The sequence below is a fragment of the Haliaeetus albicilla genome, chromosome 23 (assembly GCF_947461875.1).
Source record: "Haliaeetus albicilla chromosome 23, bHalAlb1.1, whole genome shotgun sequence".
In the NCBI taxonomy this organism is placed as follows: Eukaryota; Metazoa; Chordata; class Aves; order Accipitriformes; family Accipitridae; genus Haliaeetus; species Haliaeetus albicilla.
The window spans coordinates 6,466,287-6,487,127 of record NC_091505.1 but is presented as its reverse complement, the minus strand read 5'-3'; the positions used below and the strand labels follow the sequence as shown (position 1 = coordinate 6,487,127).

At 37.2% G+C, this 20,841-nt stretch overlaps 1 protein-coding gene across 3 annotated transcripts in view; it reads right to left on the bottom strand.

The window, feature by feature from the left end:
* TENM1 (teneurin transmembrane protein 1) overlaps nt 1-20,841 on the bottom strand; it is a 348,313-nt gene that overhangs the window by 155,709 nt on the left and 171,763 nt on the right. For all 3 annotated transcript variants that reach the window (XM_069811008.1, XM_069811009.1, XM_069811010.1), the window contains one exon: nt 9,369-9,609. In XM_069811008.1, the coding sequence (XP_069667109.1) occupies nt 9,369-9,609 (241 nt within the window). The remainder of the gene's footprint in view (nt 1-9,368; nt 9,610-20,841) is intronic.

Below are 20,841 nucleotides of genomic sequence, written 5' to 3'. Positions count from 1 at the left end.
AAAAATCAGAGAATTTATAAGCATGACTGATAAGACTGCTTGTTCCGAGTGAGGAAATTCTGAATGTTAACAAAACCATCAAAAACATCCATAAAGAAGATGATAATATTCCCTTAAAAAGAGAAATACAGGACATAATCTCTAAGGCATTTGTTTGTGAAATAGAAGTCACTTAATATTATTACACTGATAATTCCACTACATAAATAAATATTAAAGGCTCAGTAATAATTTCACATATAAAAGAGGCAGCTGGAAAACATTCCCTCTTTAAGGTAACCACAATGTCTGTCTGCCTATCTATCCATCTGTTCATCTCTACAAATGTAAAACATTTGAACTTTGAATCCTCTCAAGTGAAGTTAACGGGAAGAAAAAGATCCTACCAGACTCACAAATATCAGGGTGGGGGAAGGAGCGGGGCGGGACCAAAACCCCCAAAGACCCAACAAAACCAGCAAAAGTCCCAGCGAGCTCCTCTTTCTACATTCAGCTCTTTGTCTTCTCTAAGCTCCTCTAGCCACCCATCCAGCACGGCACACGGTGGCTAATGAAGCAGAATACGTACTGGCTGATCAACAGCTAGCTCGAAACCGGCTACACCGACATGCCCAGTAAAGACAGGAGGACTGAGGGAAGGGAGTTAGTGGGGAGTTCAGGTGACAGAAGGCATGAAATTAGACCTCTTAGTCCTGCTGATCACAGAATAGCTTGCTTTCGGTAAAGAAGCAGTTTCATGTGGTTCGTCTAAGTGCTCTTGTTCATCCTCAAGAGGAATGGCATATAACTCCAAGAGTGCAATTCATACAAAAATGATGAATTCTCAGCTAGGAGAAGATTAGAGAACAGGAGTTCATTTCTTTCTTTACACCCTTCTCTATCAGGTCGTTTTGTTATGTACTTTTGGCTTCTTATCTGAAATGGTAATTTAAGACTTATAAAAGGTACACGTGAAGCAATATCCCAACTGAATTCATGTGGCTGTAACGTAATACTATTACAGAAACCAGATTAACCCCACACAGAATTCCTTAATTAAATTCTGAGAAAATATTTTTATATCCCAGAACTGTAGTAATGTCCCTCAACTTGTCAAGGGCTTGGTATCACTTCAGTAAGTTCTATGCATTTACCCTGTGCCTAGTGTCTGTAGGTCTAGAAGTCCACCTTTATTTGTACCTGTAACATGTTTTCTTTCCATTTCCATTAAAAACTACAGGTTTGTAAGAGGAAAAAAAGAAGAACAAAAGCAGATTTGAAAGTGAACCACCGGGTGAGTTAGTAGAAACACAAATCTTGCAACAACTTGGCCAAAAAATTAGTCTGCATTTCTCCTGGATAAACCAAGTAGGAACGCATTTGTACTTGTATGTGTTTCACATTCAAGAAATTGTTACCTAAAGTGTTACAAATTGCTGCATAGCTATGTGATAGGAAAACTAAGATGTCTTCAGTTAGATAATTTAAATTTTTCAATTTCTTTTCAAGTAAATTCTCTAACTGCATATAATATATATAACTGTATATCTACACCGATGTTTAAGTAGGCAATTGAAGTAATTCTTTTAGATGTTAACAGAAGTGCAGAGGGAATTTTTAAGAGACATAGTAGCTGAAACATAAGAAGGATGCTGATTTTTGGCATAACCAGAAAATATATAAAGACGGTAGCCAAAAGGGATTTGGAACTGATACAGTTGCCCATCTACTATGGCAAACACCACCATGAACCCATTTTTACGTGGCCCTTTTAAGTCACTCAGTATTTCCTGTGACAGTGGGAAGAAACAGAAATTTGCTCTTTCCTGATTTCCTATCCATCTTATTCTGTACCCAAAGTGGGAGGGGAAAAAAAAAGGAAACCTCTAAACTTAGATACCAATCAGAATATGGACCTCTGTTTATCAATCTCACATACAGTACTCCGCAAACTATATAGTATAAAAACAAGACAGCTATTCTAAAGTAAGTATATAGTATAAAACCAAGACACCTACTTGACAACAAAGATATATGCACCATACCCTCATCTTGAAAACCAACCCAGGAAAACTGTATGTGAATATAAGACATGACTTATAATTATAGATAGAATCTGGCCTATAATTTTATCTACCTTGTTTCACCTTTTCGTGCACAAGAACTGTAGGAACAAGAATGCTCATGGGTGAAAGAAGAGGGAAATGGCCATGAAAACTATTTACCTGATTTATTTTATCATTCTATTTTTACATGTCTAATTGAAATACATTTGAAACCCCCTAGAGATTTGCCTTTGGGAATAGAACTGCTTTGTTAAAATTTCCTCTTTGAGCTGGATTTGCCTTTTGAATCATTCACATAGAATTGCTTCCCTTTATTCACTCATGTTTTTTTTACATAATGTTTGAAAACTTAGCCCTGTGACCTGCTGAGCCTTTCTGAAAAAAGAGTCTGTATCCTTTACTTTTCGCTTCAGTACAGAACAACAAGTGACATGATGCTGACTCACTTGTCTGTTGTTGCTGTAGGCAAGCTAAGCCTGTTAACCAGGTGAATAAACTTTCAAGTCCCTAGGAGAAATCTGGGACAATAATTAAATAAATATAGGACAAGAACAGCTTCTACAATGGAACAGTTCTCCAAAATACAGCTGTCTTCTGGTTTCACTGGCTATTTAATGCTGGAAAAAAAAAAAAAAGATAAAACAAAACCTACCACACTGGGGACATAAATTACTCTTGTATAGATCAGTATGGGCTTTATTATTATGATACATGGTGACATCACTACATTAATCCAGTAGTTTTCAAAAGTGCTTTTCTGTGGCTTAGAACTTTCCTTTTGCACTACAACTCAAACAACAGCTGAGTAAAACTGATCAATGTACACAGAGATTTGTGGGGTATGGAAGGAATAAGCTTGTGGTTTGCTCTATTTTTTTTTTTTTCAATAAATTCTAAATTTTTGATATGGAAAATGAGAACAATAGTACTTACAATAATATTTACAAAAATTATATAAAGAATAGTATGTAACATTTGCAGAGCACTTTGAAACCACGAATCAAGATGGACAAAAATACCAATATTGTAATTTTGTTGCTTATATTCTGTGGTTAGAAGCATGACCTAAAACAAAGGAAGAAATGAGATAACTGAAGTAGAAGTAGTTGCCCCACAGTTCTCTTTGCCATGAATTTCCACCTGTGGGTATTCATGCATATTCTAACTGACTTTTATTAGCATTTTTGTCTACTTCCAAATACCTACATTCACATGCGTATGGTCTAAAGCCAAGCTGTATAGCTACTGTGACAAATAACGCAAATTTTACTTGACAAGAGGTGTATCACATTAACTATGTGTATACTATCTAGTCTTTGAAAACAGATTTCCTAGAAGTAGCTATCCAGGAGATAGATACACATTTCCGGGCAATAACATTACGCATGCATATGTGATTTTCTTTGAAATGAAAAGATAGAATCTTTTGCATATCTCTGACCCTTTCTCACTGTCTCTGTTTTCCAAATCAGCCTAGACCCTTTGTATTAATCTGTAATTATCTTTGTCTTTCAACATTTATATTCAGTCTGTTTCTGGTTTTGTAAATGAAAACACTGTGTTTCACAGAAAGCTAACAGGCTGCTTGCTTATTGGTGGCCATAAAATAACAACGTATCTTTACTTTTAGTTATAACGTTATATACTATTCCATTATTCAAAATAATGAGTGAAAAGTATCGGCAGCGTGATTATTCAAGTTACTATATTAAGCCTGCATAAAACCCCTTTAAACATACAAATACTATCCCACTGTTCCAGGGAAGCCCACACTAGAGCTTCTCCCAAAGAAAAAATACAGTAGAGTATAGGAACAATTTAAATTACCTTAATGTCCTTAGTGACTGGATCTCAAATTATTCAAAGGAAGGACCCTCAAGTGCCATTGCTGCTGACATGAAAATTGTACTTCATTGTAGCTGACAAATATTTATATTTTTATTTCCATAAAAGATGCTTTCATTCTCGCATTATTAAATTTAGGGTCATATTTACAGCTTTTATTTTAAGTTCATGGTCATATTTACAGTTTTCAATTTATCTTTTACAATTCAGAAGTCTTAAATATTTTTAGATCTTTTCTGCTGTGCAGTAAAAACACATGGGACTTGGACTGAATTTAAAACCCTTGCCATGTGTCTGTTTTTAATATGGTCAGCCTCTCTGTAGGTTAGATTTATTGTTTAATTAGGTAGAAAATGACAAAAAAGAAGTGAAATGTCATAACAGCAAATACTGACCAACATGACTTGAAGAAAAGATCATAAATGAAGCCCTCCCCTGCATTTATTCTTGGAATAACCACAAGTCTGGTCATTTAACTCAAGAGTAGGCTCCATTCGCAAACAAGTTCCTAATGAATTACATTGCTCAAATAGTAATTGTCTCCCTGCTTGGTGGTTTATGATCATTAACACCTGTGTGCCTTGGGAGCTGTAAAAGCCCTTCTGTTTGCTATGGAAACCTTGAACTGGGAAAAAGGAAGGCACAAAAGTGCTTTCGGTATCTCTGCACTGGGGGCAAGATTCACAAGATGGTCAAATGAAGAGACCAAGGAGAAAGAATAAACCTTCCAAGAGCTCACACTGAACCGTGTGAGTGAGTATTTATATATGTACTTTTCGTCTTATTATTTTTGCTTTTAGCACTACTCCAGCTTAAACAGAAAGTGAGTGTGTACAGGTTCCTGTGATTTGAAAGGCTACCAATGTACTTCTTGAAGAGCACAAATACTTATGAGCTTGATTAAAAAAGAACAAGGGAAAACCAAAGTACAGAAAAAATCTCTTGATAAGTGATAGTTGTCAAGATCTCCCCTATACTAAACAGAATTATACACAAGACGATATTTTTAGGAAAATCCAGATAGTCTTAATATGCACCTTAAATAAGTACGCAATACAGAAAGGAATGACTCCATCTATATGATGAGCCGAATAAACTTCTTGAACTCCAAAACTCTCAAAGTTTTTAAGTGTTTAGAGCCATAATCAAACTTTAGGCCTCTGAAATATTGCTGAATAGTAACTAAAACCCATAACTGCCTTGAACCCCCAATACTTCTCTTATTATTCTAGTACTTCAAAGTTTTATATAAATTAATGATAATTGAATCTCAGGTTCATGGTCTGGTACCTCACTGTCCCCTTAGAGGAGCTATTACCATGGTGATAAGATTGCTTAAATTAAGCTGTCTTTTTCCACAGTACTTGGCTCATTGCCAGTGCAGTGAAGGGAGATTTCAGTCCATTCAGCACAGCATTAACCTTACTGCCAACACTGCGAAATGGGTTAGAGGAACTAGAAAGAAATTTTGTTAAAAAAGGAAGGAACAAGAAAATATGTAAAATACTGAAGCACAAAACAGGACTAAAAAAACCCCACTTTGAAACAAAATCAAAATTAGGTAAGTTTTGATATTTAGACAGAAAACTTAAAAATTCAAATGCTTGGGTAATCTAAATGCAAAACTTTACTCAAAATAAGTGTGTGCAATGGTCTATCCATGAGGGAACTGTAACAGACTATAGCAAGGATCAGAAATAATGTCAGGTAAAAAACCCTGTTTAACATCTAGTTTTTTCTTCTTATTTGGGAATTTGACTGAAGTGGGAAAATAAATAGCAAACACCAGAAAAAAAAAAAAAAGAACACAAAAAAAGCAAGATATGGAAACAAATAATGAGTCAACTAACAGGGCATGGAGAAAATGAAAAACACTTCTTTGAATTATCAGGGTTTAATACACACTCAATAAAAAGCAGTAAGCTATGTTCAGATGGGGCTGTCAGAGATAATGACAATGTATTACACTGTAAATCCTAAGATTTGAAACATTAGAGCAAAGTACCTATGAAACCTGAAAAAACAATTATTTTAGTGGAAAGGAAGGGAACAGACAATAGGTTGCAAGTACTTTATTCTGGGGGAGAAGAAAAAAAATCAATTTATATAAGAGCCCAATGACATTATCCTAAAAAAGAGAATCAATGTTTCCTGTGTTTTTATGTGGTGTGAGAGATCCTTGCAGTCTTCTGGCAATACTTACAAATTATTTTTCTGTGTGACAATGAAATTACTGCATGTTCATAAGTCATTTTAATAATATGCTTTTTTCAAAACTGTGTGTGCATGCATACTGACAGAGCCTGTATTTGCATTTACAGGCACATTACGGCACTGAAGGCTGCAGCACAGTCAGTCAGCAGTTTGAGCTGTTATACCTCCTACAGGTACAGCTCTTCTCCAATTTTTTCAACAGCTATTCTATGACATGTCCTCTGAAGTTGTAAAGGTGTTCCTAATTTGTATTTTCATTTGGGTTGCTTTAATCAGAATAATTGCCAGAGTTAGAGAACTGACCTTGGCAATGACATACATCTAGACTATTTTTGGCTTTGCCAAAAGCTTGTGTGAACTTGAACAAGTAATTTTGCCTTTCCAAGTCAGTCTCCTCATTAAACAGTTGGGCAAGTAAGCTGGGTCCTGACAAAACTGCTTCGCGGATTAGTCCATGCATGTAACACCTCTGCATGAAGCACAAACCAGAATTTCTGATTTGCCCTTTTCTATAAAAATATAAGAAAGTTTTACGCTACAAAAAAACGTCCAGAACACACACTTCAGTATACGTCTTTACTGCAGCCCTTTGTGGTCTATTCTAATTACATAAGAATACATGTTTAATCAGAGTGCTGCAAACATTTTCAGAACTACAGAATTTGCTTTTACATAAATATGACACATTACTATTATGAGCAGGCTCATGAACTTGCTTCATTTCTGACTGTCCAGAGTGAACAGGATTTACAGTCACACGATTAGCTCTAGGAAATCTTTTCCTGTCTGAAAATTCTCTAATATTACATGGCTGTAGATAAACCACGCAAACACATGTGCTGTTTATGGATTAACAGGAGATACAGTTGGAAGAAAAGCTGAACATCTGCATTCTCATTTTTGCCTAGTTATTACAGTAGGGAATAAATTACTAAGTCTTCTTTTTGATTGCAAATGTTCCAAATTAAAAAAAAAAATCTGCTTAAATGTACCTATTAGGTAGATTTGGTACTATTAAAGATTTAGCACAGAAACACGGCTGCCATTGACATGTTTCCCTTTATTTGTAGGATTATTTTTAATGGGCAGCTAAACATTAATGGAGAAGGTAAGCAAGAAAATCCAGATATTAGGCCAAAGTATCTGTTCAATTCTAGCTGAATCATTCCCTGTTAAAGGAAGAAAAAAACAAGCTGCAAGCCCTTCTTTTTCTCTAAGGCTGTGTTGTGTACTATAGACTTCTGGGAAGTGGTGATCACAAATGTTTTTTATTACAATTACAATGCTATATCACTTGTCTGCACATAAACTGCAGATACATCTTGGCAAACAGTCTCACAGATTGTACTTTTGGATTATATAGCCTTTCAGCCAGCTTCGCGAGAGGCTGCAGCTAGCTACCAGAGGGTGTATGAAATCAGCTGAAACAACCACCAAAGGGTAGGAATGTGAATCGCTAACGTGTAGCCCACAGTATGTTTTCCAGTCTGAATTCTTAATCCACTGGACAGGCGTTTTGTCAGTGTCCAATTATGTAATTACAGATATAACTGTGTATCTATGTATTTGTCCTTTATGAGAAGTTTCAAATTTGCAAAAATAATACGAAACCAGAAAAATTAAACTGAACTCAAGAGAGACTTAAAACTGCAAAATATTTTCCCCAATGAGGTCTGATGAGAATATAGTGAACAGGGATGCAAGAAAGGCTAAACAAGATCTACCTAACTGTTAACTGAAGAGAACCAAAAGGTACTGAATGGGTACAGAATGCCCAGTGATCAGCCTTACATGCGGCAGAAGGTATAGGTATATAAGCTTGTTACACGAGAAATGACAGAGATTTATCTTTATAAAGACTGTGTAAACAGAAGCTTCTAGCTCTAGAAGGAGTAGCTGAACTAAAATTCTGTTTATGTTCACTTTTCTCTTTCTATGCAAAGTTTCCATCCTCCTTGATTCTTTTTGTGATTTGTCCTTAAGACAAATAAGGAATTTTATTTCAGAATGAATCAGTTTATTCTTCAAGCCCAACTTAATAGCCTTTCAGAGAGGAAAAAATTAATTCGACACTTCTGATTAGCAGCAGTTAATTGTATAAAGATGTATACTAAAATTAAGTTTTGTAATAAAATAAAATCAACCTTTTTATAGAACAAAATTTTAGTAATTAATTGTGATAACTGGCCCTTGGACATATGCGTATCAAAAAGAAAACATTTCTGTGCATAATGCCTTATATTCTCTGGATCAGATTAGTTGGATGCTAGACATTCATCTGTTCCACCAAACACAACTTTCACAGAGTCATGCACTTTACGTGTTTTAAAATACCAAAACCCAAAGCAAACCCTAGTCTTCTTGGTGGTCCGTTCACAATGAAGAGGAAGAAGGTTGTAGAAAATCAAGGGCTCCTTTTAAGCATCAAGTCAGCAAACACAGCTGTAGTTGAAAGCCATCAAATTAGCTAATACTTATCACGAACAAAAAAAGCTTATTGTAGCCAAAAAGTCAGAGGAAACTGCGTCTACCCCTGTGGCAGAACTCTTGGTACTGAAACACAGGTTTTCTGAATACAGAATATATTTGCTTTCAATTATTTTTCAGAGTAGATTATTTGCGTAAATTGTGATTGATCCCAAAGTTGAACCCCCCCTTTCCCAGCTCCCAGAGGTAAGGCTCTCCATGCTCAATACCTGCCTTGGGCCTGTATCGTTTCTCCATTACCAAATGATTATCAAATTATATTCTTTGTGTATATATGCAATAAAGTGTTTAAATACACATTGAAGGAGATACTGTTTTAGTGTTATTTCCTATCTTTTCTTATCCACAGGAAAGCTACCACCTGAAGACTGACTGACTCCAGAGGTGCCAGAGTACACCGATTAAACAAAACTTCTATTTGCTGATTACAACATGGCCCTGGGAGAATGTGGGAAGGTGAGACAAGTACACAAGCACAAATCCTGAGTGCACACAACTCTAAAATACCTATGTAATCTACACACCTTAAGGAGATCATTGTCTTCCCAAACTTAGCAAAACACGTGCTTTTATGAGCATTGGTGATCTAGGTGAATCAAGTAAATAACGCCTCAAGTGGCTACACGACACGGCCTCAAATCAAAAGGCACTGGCATGTCCTGAATGAGAAACTTGTAATTCCCCATCACCATCAATGTCAGGCCTCCCCTCCATCTTTTTTTTTTTTTTCCCCCCCAAACATTTGAGATATGTTGTGTACAACAGGTTGGCGCGTACCTGGTTTCCAGCGGTATGTTGCTGTTCAAGACCCAGCTGTTATGGAGATGCACCGAATCTTGGGTACTGGTGGGGGGAGTCGGGGCAGCAGGACTGGGCTGGCTGCGGGTGGTCATTGACCTTCTCTGGAGAGAATCGGCTGTCGGAGGTGGTTTTCGGGCACAGGTGCATGCGTGCGGTGGTGGAGGCGGCGGCGGGAGGGGTCTGAAGGTGAACTGGTTATGTGGGCTACCTGGCATATCTGAAACGACAAAGAAAAGGCAAAGAAACCCACAGAGGGTTATTATTTCAAAAAGATCAAGAGAGCATGACCATGATGTAATAGTTATTGGGATTAAGGCATGGTGCTTTATCATGTTGTTAACCCAGCTGCCTGTAAAATGTTGCTGCAATGTGAAATAATTTAAAATATAATACTCTACTGCAATGGAGAATATCAGATAGAGACACACACCCTCCAGCACTGTAGTTCAGTAGTTCAAGAAAAAAAACAAAAAAGAAAAAGGAAAAAAAAATATGACCTAGCATTCTCTTAATTTGTCATAGGATTTTCTGGGGATGAGGGTAAGGAACAAATAAATCAAGTTGACATTGAATTGCAGCACAGATACCAACTGATTTCATGAAGTATAATTCTCATTTAAGAACACCTGTGAAAGAAACAGACACAGTATAAGAATTAGTCTTGCGCTTCAAATCAAGAGAGAAAATAATTGAGCAACTCCTACCACCTAACAAACATCTTTCCTAAAAGGAGGTTAACACATTTCTGTGAGTCTGTTACTGCACTTGTTAAATGAGACCTGGGAAAAAGCCCTATTAAAGCCTACCTGAAGCACTAATGACCCAGATACCCAGAGAAAAGGTTTTATGGCAGCTAAAGGCAGATGAGCTGGCAAGGAGCTCGCAACCACCGGCCCAGGCTGTGAAGGAGGTGGAGTGAAAGACGTGTGTGGTGGGTACCCTGCTACCTGCGCTGCCGCTGCCCTGCGGGACCCCCAGCGCTGCCCTCCAGCACCCGAGAGGGACGCTGGAACCGTACAGCTCCTGCCCTGTGCTAACACCGCTACGCGGCTTTAGGGTAGCTCAGCCTGTCCCAGTGAGCTTGAAGCCTCCTGCGAAAGACAGCGAAGATACAAATGTGCTATAACGGTATTTTAAAGGGACGATAAAATCTTGTTTTCTCTACTTCCCACAAGAGTCTGCAAAGCCTCTCAGTACAGCAAGAAACACAGCTATGGAGAATTGAGGCAAGAAATTCCTTTTCAAAGGAACAATAACAAATACTTTGCAAAGAAGATGCTGATAAAAACTGCTGCCAGTTTGGGTGAACTGTGAAGCTATTAACCTGAAACTCTTCCAGCTAATTTACCTCAGTGCCTAATGCGGCTTTGTCCCATTTCTATACTCACCCTCACTTTCCCTTGTACCTTAGCAGATGTCCAGTTAAATTTGCACAAAACCAGCTGGAGCAGAGCTCTGATGAATCTGCAAAAATTCCCTGCAAGGAACTGTTGTTGCCATCCATTTACAACACATGCTTTCTTTAAATTATGACATGATGTGTCTTCAAGGTGAAAGACGAAAGTGTGCCCCTTCCCTTCTTGGAATGGCTCGTGGAAAAAAAGCACGTTTTTTTCTCCGTGACGGTCACAATTTACCCCAACTGGAGAAACGAGGTTGTTTAGTGCTCCACATAAGCTTTTCTATGCTGTGGTAAGCAAAGCTGTCACGGATTTGGCCCAGGCTTAATCCTTTTAATTTCATTGATCTTTTATCAAGGCAGCATTCTTACAGTTGCATTAGGGTTTACGCTGTAATATTAGTTTGCATATACCAGAAAAGCATTTCTAAGCATATTAGAAAATTGGAGACCTCAGTAAATTAAATCACTGGAGTCAACAGTCCAGAGCTCTGAAATAATCTGCTAAGGCACTTTCATATAATAATTAATCTCAGTAAATCCTGTATCCTGCTATTTTAGAATTGAAAGCTACCCAAATTTTGGACATAATATTTGATGTCCAGCATCCTCAAGTATTTCATCAATGACATTCCCTTACTTAGTGGTATCAATCTTAAATCCATGCTACAGAAAATTTGCAGGATTATTACACATCCTGTAATTTGCATGACAAGCCATTTTAATGTTGTGCCACTGCCCTGTTAGAAAATTGCTGATCTTTGCCAGGACATGCAGTTAGACTCCACAAGGTACATCAAAAGCTATGCAGTAAATGCCAAGCTACCAAGGTGACTGCTTCTCTAGGTAAATGGGAAAAAAACCTGTATAATCCATATGGCAACGCATCTTTTAGTTCCCTTCTTCCTCTTTTATCTGTACTGTCCCTATCCTGTCAATAGCACACAATTATCTGACAAATAGTTTAGTTTGTTCCATGCAATAGCCTGGTTCTGCTTTGTGAACCATAAAGTATTTCTGGTTGGTAGGGTACCTTATATCTCCCAGCGCAATTTATCACAATACATTAACACATCAGATTTCCTGGGGGATTCCTTTTTAATTATCACACTCGTCACCCCTTCATCCAGCTACTGGCATCACAGAAAACCGCACATCAGATTCTGAAGTATTTTGATGATTTAAAGACAAGTCTTCGGCATCAGACCTTCACTGCAAATTCATTATGTTGAGAATCAGCCTGAGTTTCCAATTAGTTTTTACAGACTTTCTAATTTGGAAAAGTTATTTTTATTTTCCTTGAAACTAAGTCTACATCTCATTAACTTTACTTTTATACCACAAAAAGTGTTGCTTGGGATATAAAGCAGCATTATGTCTAAATATGCACATTTACGGTTCTTCAGGACTCTGAATAAACAGTAGACTCCATAAAATAACTTAATGCAAAACCATTTAAATACCTAAAAAGTGGTATTACACAAGATAATTTGTCTAAAGCCAACAAGTTCCCAAAATGTATGGAGTGATATAGAAATTAGCTTAGCTATCAATTTTTATCCCATTGCTATTGTTCAGCATAATGCTATCCATAACAACTCCTGTTTTTATTTTTAATGGTTGCTAATAATTTTCAGGTTATTAAATTTTTTTTACATCAAAAAGTCTATGTATGATATGCAAATACAGCGTTATTTGTTTTCAATGTGTTCATTGACATGGTAGAAGTTTCCATTCATCTAAAAAATTAACTATAAAACATGATTTCAGCTCAAACTTTACATTTACAACAATTTGCTTTAAATCAGATTTTCATCTGAGGAACATCCGAACCAGAAGAGATGCTCTTGGTCCTCACTATCGACCTTCTAATTCTGCACTTGCATTAAGGACTCCCCCCCCCCGCCTTTTTTTTTTTTTTTTACAGACAGAAGAGGCTGTTTAGAAAACATCTAAATTCTTTCCCCTGAGAATTCATTATTTTTAAATAGTTCTCTCATTTCAGCAAAGCACATCTAGAACTGTGATGTTTCCTGAAAAGATCTATACAATACTCTGCTTCTTTGCTGTGCATTGGATCTGCTTTGTTTTACTCTAACTTGCACCCCCCCATCCACTCCACAAACTCCACTTAAACTTCTTTTCCTGCACTTTTTTTTCCCCCTTTTCCATTTTTAGGGTTTTTGTTTTCATTCCTCAATAACAATGTTGATTTGTTTGGCTCCTCTATTTTGAGACACTTCCCAAACTCCATGCACTCACTCCAAAAGAGAAACCGCTGTATTTATGCCAGCTATAAACAAGAAAAACTCCTTGTAATTCTGCTAGCTTGAAGGTTTTCTACTTGCTCTCCTTTCTTGGAAGTTTGAAGGGAGGAGTTCTGCTTCTGTCCTGAACGTTTCGTCTCCTTTGGTTCTGACTCATTCTTTTGGATGGCCCTGGATCAATATTGAACACGCGCTGCTCCATGGCAGTTGTATAATGGAGCTTGATACCCTACAGTTCCGGAGTGCAGACCTCAACAGCTCCTCCTTCACCTGCCGAGTTCTACTACTACTGCTTTTTCCTTCACGAGATACAATAATTCAGATCTTGCCTTCTTACTAGGCCTCTTCAGAAAGTGGGAAGTTAGTTAACTTAGACACTTCCCTTACTCTGCCGTGTTGGCCGAGTGCTGCCATTCTGCTCAAAAGTTATTGGAGACACAGACCAATGGACAAGAGCAGCATTAACATAAACTCATTTTCCTTCAGAGTCAGTCTAAAATGCCTTTGTAATCATAAACATGTAGCCAAATTGCTTTACAGACTGACAAAAATGAAATAAGCAGCTTTATCAACTAGTTAGCACCTGATTAAAAATTAGTTTTGAAAGTAAGCCAGGCCTTTGCTGAAGTATTTTCCTAACAGTTTTGAAGTACACTTTACTATATTTTTTGGATCCACATAGAAAGAAGGGGTAATTGAACTGTTTTATCATTTACTGACAAGACTACAATAGCCTGTATCGTTACTAAGTATATCAGAGAGAATATATTAAAAAGCAATGAACCTTAAAAGGTTTGCATCTAACCTATAGTGCTTTTGAGATGTTTTAATTTTTTCAGTTCCTAAATTCATTATTTATTGGTATGTTTGGATTTTTTTGTTCTTTTTTTAACTAGACTTATCTCAGCTGAGTATGAATTCACTTGCAATCCATTATTTAATGAATGACATAGCAACATATGTTCAGAGAGTTCAGTTTATTTAAAACTTCTATGGGTATACTACCGCTCAGTTACAAACCAATCTGTAATTTTTTTCTCAAGCAGAGATGAAAGACCATAAGGTGCACTGAAGAACTGGAAAAGATTCAGTGCAGGGAAGACAGAGAATCAGAATGCTTAAGACTAGAGCTAAAAAGCACAGAATAAAAATTCTCAATTTTACAATGAGATTTATGCTCTGGGTCCAAGAAGACAAACTAAGAATTAGATGTAGGTGCTACCATTGCAGAGTGCTGGTTCTGCTACCTGTTAATATACTTACTGATGTTGTGCAAGTCTTTACACCCTTTCCTTCCATTCTAAATTTAAAATTATTCTTTTTCTATGTATGCACCAACGACCTTACTAAGCCCCTAATTATTTGTTGCCTATCTCTGAATTCCTTTACTTTTTGCTGTCACATATTTTGAGAAAAGGTGAATATGAAGAAAAATACCGTGTATGAAATTGCTCTATTGAGGTATAAATTCACGTTGTGTTTCAATAATCTATTCTACACTTGCTCCTTCTGATGTAGCTCAATATTTAGTTGGCCAACCTTACTTGCAAAATCCTTTGCTTTGAGAACTTTGTCAGACCACTAGGATATAAAAGTACCTAACCAGTACCTTTAATACCAATTTACCTTTAGATTATTGTTTTGCTGTATCTGACTTTCTTCTTGGCCTTACTACACAGTAAATCTTCCAGAATATGAAATATCAAACATCTCTAAAGAATTCTACAGACCATACGGTTTTATGCAAAATAAAGTTTACAATGTAATGAAAGCTTATAAACTAAAGGTCATATGGACTCAAAGTTTACACATGAAGTAAAAGAGATTTAGAGACCTCCAGAGACCAATACCACTTCCCACCACAGCCTACTGACTTATGCCCACGGAGCTCTGAGCTCGCCGCTGCCGCAGCAGATTTTCCTTGCTGAGCAGGTTGGGACAGCCCAGACCAGACTGAGGGAGGGAGGGACCAGTTCAGCACTGGGGACCACTAAGGGGCTCTGGGCCCTTTATTTATCAGTACAGGTGTGCCTTCAAATAGCCAAGTATATAATTCCATACCATACTGCCACTCTAAGAGTAAAATGAATCCTACATATTATTATTTAGGCTGTGCTGAAAACCCAGCACTTCACTTCCAAAGAAAAATTAACAGAGATCTTATGCCATGTACTTTGATTGGCGTCAATGAGCATAAAATACAGCTGGATTTACTTTATAATAATGTAATGATGTCAAAGAAATGATGTATAACACTTAAAACACTCCGTCCAATGTGTTCATATGGATCCCATTAAATGTTTCCTTTACATTCTCTGTATCACGTATGTTCAATTCCCTTGAATCCCTTACAATTATACACACGCACATACAATAACAGCTTCTAACTAGTAATTTGTGGATCACTTTAACAAAAAGAGATTTGGGAAAATAAGAATTCTAATAATTTCCTGATGCTAACAGAAACTTATTTCTCTTTCAACTTTTCCGAGTTTAGCCATATTTAAAAATGAAATATGATGGCAATTAAACTATTTTTTAAAACACAAGAAACATTTACATTGAATGTTGTATGGTCTAACTATGTAGGAAAAAAATTTATCCTGCATATAAGCTACAAGGACAGTAAAGACTTCTTACGATAGCTGTGCAGCACTTCCTTTTCTATTTTCACATTAAAGTCAAAACTTGTACTGTAAGACCTAAGTGACCATATTTTGTAAACACTCATAATGGACCTCATTCTAAGACACTTTACAAAAAGATTATTACCCAGTTTTGAACACCAGAGTAAAAAGGAATGAGAGCATCGCCAGCAGGTCTCTCTTTAAAACATTGTTGCTTTTACAGAAGTGAATGTTTTATGTTTCTTTTACTCTGTTTAATACAATCTCTTGTGAAATAGTGCTAAACTCAGCTGAAATTTCTTCTGGAGTCCATATTTATTTAGGTAGACTAATGTGAGCCTGGGATTATTCCCATTATTTTAATTTACATTTTTGGTCCACTTCTAACAAACAAATGCTGGATTACTTAAAGTCTACTAGAAAATCTTCAGAAATCAAATAGTATAAATGGACTTTATAACCTGCATATGGTATTAAGTATCACTGCCTTAAAACTTCTAGCATAAGGAATTTTCATTAGCAAGAGTTTTGTATTTGTCAGTAATTTGCCATTACTGTTGCATGTCAGGATCGTAACACTGCTGAGCTCTGTTTCTGGTAAAACATCAATTAGTGGCATGATAAAAGTGAAAAAAGAAAAAAAACCCAAAACCCGAACACTGGAGATCTCATAGTGTTTTGGAAAATAAATCAGAAGTGTCTCAAAAGTGTCTCTGCAAACAAACTGTTTCTTGACTCAGCTGCAGGAAGACGTGGAAGAATTTTTCAGGCAAAAGAACAGAGGTTAGAACTCATTAGAGAAGGAAAGGCAGTGATTTATCCCTAGGGAACTATCACATGTCCACCTTTTCCAACTTTGCTGCTAGGATGCATTTAACAATATTCTGCCTTTTCAAGACTTAAAAAATTCTGGCATCTGGCATCTTTGTACTGTATACTTAACTTGTCAATTTTACTTTGTAAAATTCTTGAAATAAGACTGATATATTTTTTTTTTTAATGTATGTGTGGGGGAGTGTTTTTGTTTTTTCTGATGGTAGAAATGTTAATGTACTCAAACCAAAAGAAGGGCTTGTGGGCCCAAAGCCCGCTTTTTTCCTCCAGCTGTATCAGCTGGTGCAATGAAAGACATTACCTTTCCTGACAAATTTTGCATCACTTAGAGGCACTTATATCTGTAGACCGTTAGAGCTACGACAGCACTAATCCTCCTTAATTAACTCCATCACTCAGTGTTTTAACTTGGGAGCCTGATTGCTGAATTTTGGATATAAACAATGCACTATAAGATGCCACTCTCTGTGCTGTAGTTTGTAACTAGGAATGAGTTTCACATTACAATGCTGTGTACTGTGGATAAGATGCAAGTTTTAAAAGTTATCATGGAGAAGCACCGACAATATGTACACACTGATGCGTGTTCATATAAAATAAACATTTCCAGAGGGGACTGAAGAGCTAGAGCTCCTGAGGTGCTTTTACTCCGCTGAACTGTCTGAATTATAGCTTTGGTCTACAGGACTTCTTCATATAGCTGTCAAATACTAATGCACTCTATGTATAATATTTACGTGAAAAACATTATTGCATTTATGTGAAATGCTCACATTTACGTCAATTAATATGACAAATTCGAAAGGAAACTATCCCACTCACTCCCTTCCATCTTCTTCGTTGCAGGCGGTACATCCGTCAGATTCTCTCAAACACCCATCCAGTTGAGACAGGACTCCTCTTAAACCACTACAGTCTGTTCCAACACAAGACAAGCCCATTGGTGCTTGAGTCACAGAGGTCAAGGACAAAACGTGAAGGGAGCAGAAAAGCAGCATTCCAATTACGATGGAGACCGAGGGAACAACCTAAACTATCAGCTCAGGCTTCCAGTGGTTTGTTTAGCAGATCAAGCGGCTGCTGGTACAATTAACAACACACAGCATTCAAAGGATAGAAGTGGAGACTGACAGCTCCCAGCCAGCTTAAAGGTGATATTTTCAGGAGAATGCCTAATTCCTGCCATTACTTAAAAGTGGTGGGTTCAGTCAATATCACAAGTTGTAACTTCTATCAGTGGCAACTCACAGGGGACAGTACAATCACTATTCTAAAACTCTGAACAAGCGGGAGAGATTATAGCTTACAGGGTAAGCATATCATCCAGGTTTACAAAAGCCAGGCAGTTACAAGTAGCCTGGCAGCAAATTTTGATGACCTTAGAGGTGAACAGATTTTGATTAAAGAGCAGTTTATGATTGGTAAAATAGGTTGCAAGCAGCCACGGCTGTAAAAATTAATGTTTCCCCAGTTATTGATGGTTTTCGGCAGAGTGATATATATTCAAGTTTTGGCCTTTGTGTCATTAAATTCATTAGCTGTGAGGGCCTTCTAAAAGGGATCTATGGGTAATGGAATTAGCAACTATAAATCATACTGAAATACACAGTGTATTTAGCCCAGTAGTTCAGTGGGAATATCATGGATACAGACATATTAAGCCACTTTGTCACCAACCTCTCTACAGTGGATGATAACCTTCCCTGCCTGCCTCTCGCCTGCTTCATCTGTGTTCCTGTTCCTCTGCAACATTTTTAGGAAAACAGACTGCCTGAGGCCATGCCCCGTTACAGACCCAAATAATGTAAAACCCTGCAGCATTGGAGTTCACTGCACTGCGATGGCTGAGGTGAAGACTCCTCCATTTTAGTGCTCGCCTTCTCAAGGCTGGGGGCAGTGACATGAGTCCTACCAGTTGACTGAAGTACAGAATCCCGTTCAACTTAAAGCCCAGCCATAAGAGAGATCGGTTTGTTGATTCATATTTTTGTAAATACAAAATATTCCGTGGCTCTACAGAGATACGGAAAGATGATAAGCACTAAGTCATAGCTAAACCTGATAGTTGCATCAGGACCCAAACGCAAGCACTGATGAGCATGTTCATGCACATTCCTGAAATTAGTGGGGGCAAGATCCCAAGCACATCTCCTATTTATTTGGACTCAGACAGAGCTAGCTCTTTCTTGGCAGCACTGCAAACTTACTCTAACTTTACTTCAAAATTTAGTGCCTGAACTTTCTGGCTTCGAGGATGAATCACACTTCAGCTTCTCCCACCTGGATAGATAAAGGCTTTGCCCAGGACACCTAACTCTCTGCCCTCCAGATTATCATGTGAAATCCAGACATCCAGCATGTCTCCTGACATTATTTTGCAGGGCTAATTGAAAAAGCTAGATCCATTTTTATGATCAATACCACAAACAGATGTAGAAGCTTGAAGCTTTTCTGGATCATTCAGTAATTGTCTCTACCCCCATGTATTTACTTCATTTTTAAGACAGTCCTTTTAGAAAGGTATTAATGAGGGAACACTGGGACAAATATAGACTAGCTTCTATTTTCATAATATTCTCAAGAACATGTTTATAGCTTAAATAGGAAAATGAAAGTCTCCATTTTATTCAGTAAAACAGTATTCCATATTGTTTTATTATGGGTTTCACCTTCACATTAAATTGCTTGATATGAACATCTTTACAGATATTTCCGGTGACTGTTATAAGATTATAGGGAGGATTAAAAAAATAATTCATTTTTCTGTGGTTATATAGTAACTTGTGGAGGGGCAGAAAAAGCTGTCAAATGTATCCATAACATGTAAACATATGTAGAATTTAACTGTGGCTCTATATGCGTATCTATCTCAAATTCATCAAAATAATACTAATGTAGCAGTGTTTTATAAATAAATACTACGAAATATTTCTCTTGACAGAAGATTTTGCAACTAGATTTGTGTAGTCACTGTAGCCAGTTATATAGACCACGATGTCTGCAAGAGTACTGCATAAAGCCGTAGATAGGGCTGAACATCACATTCAGCTGGAGGATACAGAGGAGCACAACGCACGGTCATCACACTGAAATAAGATAAAAATTACTTTAGGCCATATCATGGCATCGGGTTTTTCGAAGTAGATTTGGGCATTCTATACAAAAGTTTACTTCTAGACTGTTTCCCTGCCTTCCTGGGGAGGAGGCGTAGTGGTGCAGCGATGGTCCAGGGGGACCATAGCAGTGCTGGGGCCACTTGGGTGGCTTTGCTCTACAGGAGCAGAGAATTAAAAGACAGCTTGCTCAAAGCTGGCTGCTTCAGATCAAATATCCCTTGACCTACAAGGTTCAAACAGAATTCACCATAAATCACTGGGCTTCATCTGATTATAAATCTGTGTGCCCTGTACTGGCTCTGCAGCAATGATTTCCGCTGTATTCTCCGAGATTTAATTTTAAAGTGATTCTTCTTTCTCTGTAGACTGTACAGGGTAGCAGAGTTCTTTGTTACTACAATTTTCTGCTAGCTATTTTGGATAATCAGAGAGAAAACTTTATAGAGAAGCAAGCTACCAACCAGTAAAATGAGCGGCTTTTGGTGAAACTGATAATGGTTTTATCTGGCTCTTCCTGAATGACTGCATATACATTCAAACTTGTTATATAAATTAGAAACATGATGCACTACTCTTCCTGAAGTCGAGAAGAGACTTCCACTTCATCTTAGTGGAGGTTAGTTTTAAACACAGTTGATGAATTGACAAGCAGCAAGTATGTGTGCTTATTACTGGTCAAGAAATATTGTTGACAACTTTTTTTTAAAAAATCAAAGTACATGTAGCCCCTCCTATCCTCTCCTCTCCTCAGAGTAGTCTGACCTATAAAATAATTTGCAATTAATGCATAAATTACTTTAGGACAGATTTTTCTCAACAACCTTACTAGCTCCCTGTTGGTCAGGGTAGAGAGCTTGCAGGAAACCAGACTGTTTCCTTCAGCTTCGTTTATATTCTACTTCACAAACTTTAGTTGACAGATTTCTTAAAGAAGAGTTCTTTAAAACAAATTACATTTCAAAACATATTATCCTTTTGAATTTTTACTTTAGAAGATAAACAGATTTTAAAATAATTATTTCAAATTACCTTTTAATTCTCTATTTAAACAGAGAATTATTGTTTTAAATATGGGACACATTTTTTTAAAAACAAGAAGAATGGTAACCTTAGCTGTAGGACAGTTACCATCAATTTATTCTTGGTAACCCTTAGAAGTACGTGGTATTATTTAAGGAGGAGGCTGCATGTAATTGTCAGAGAGCA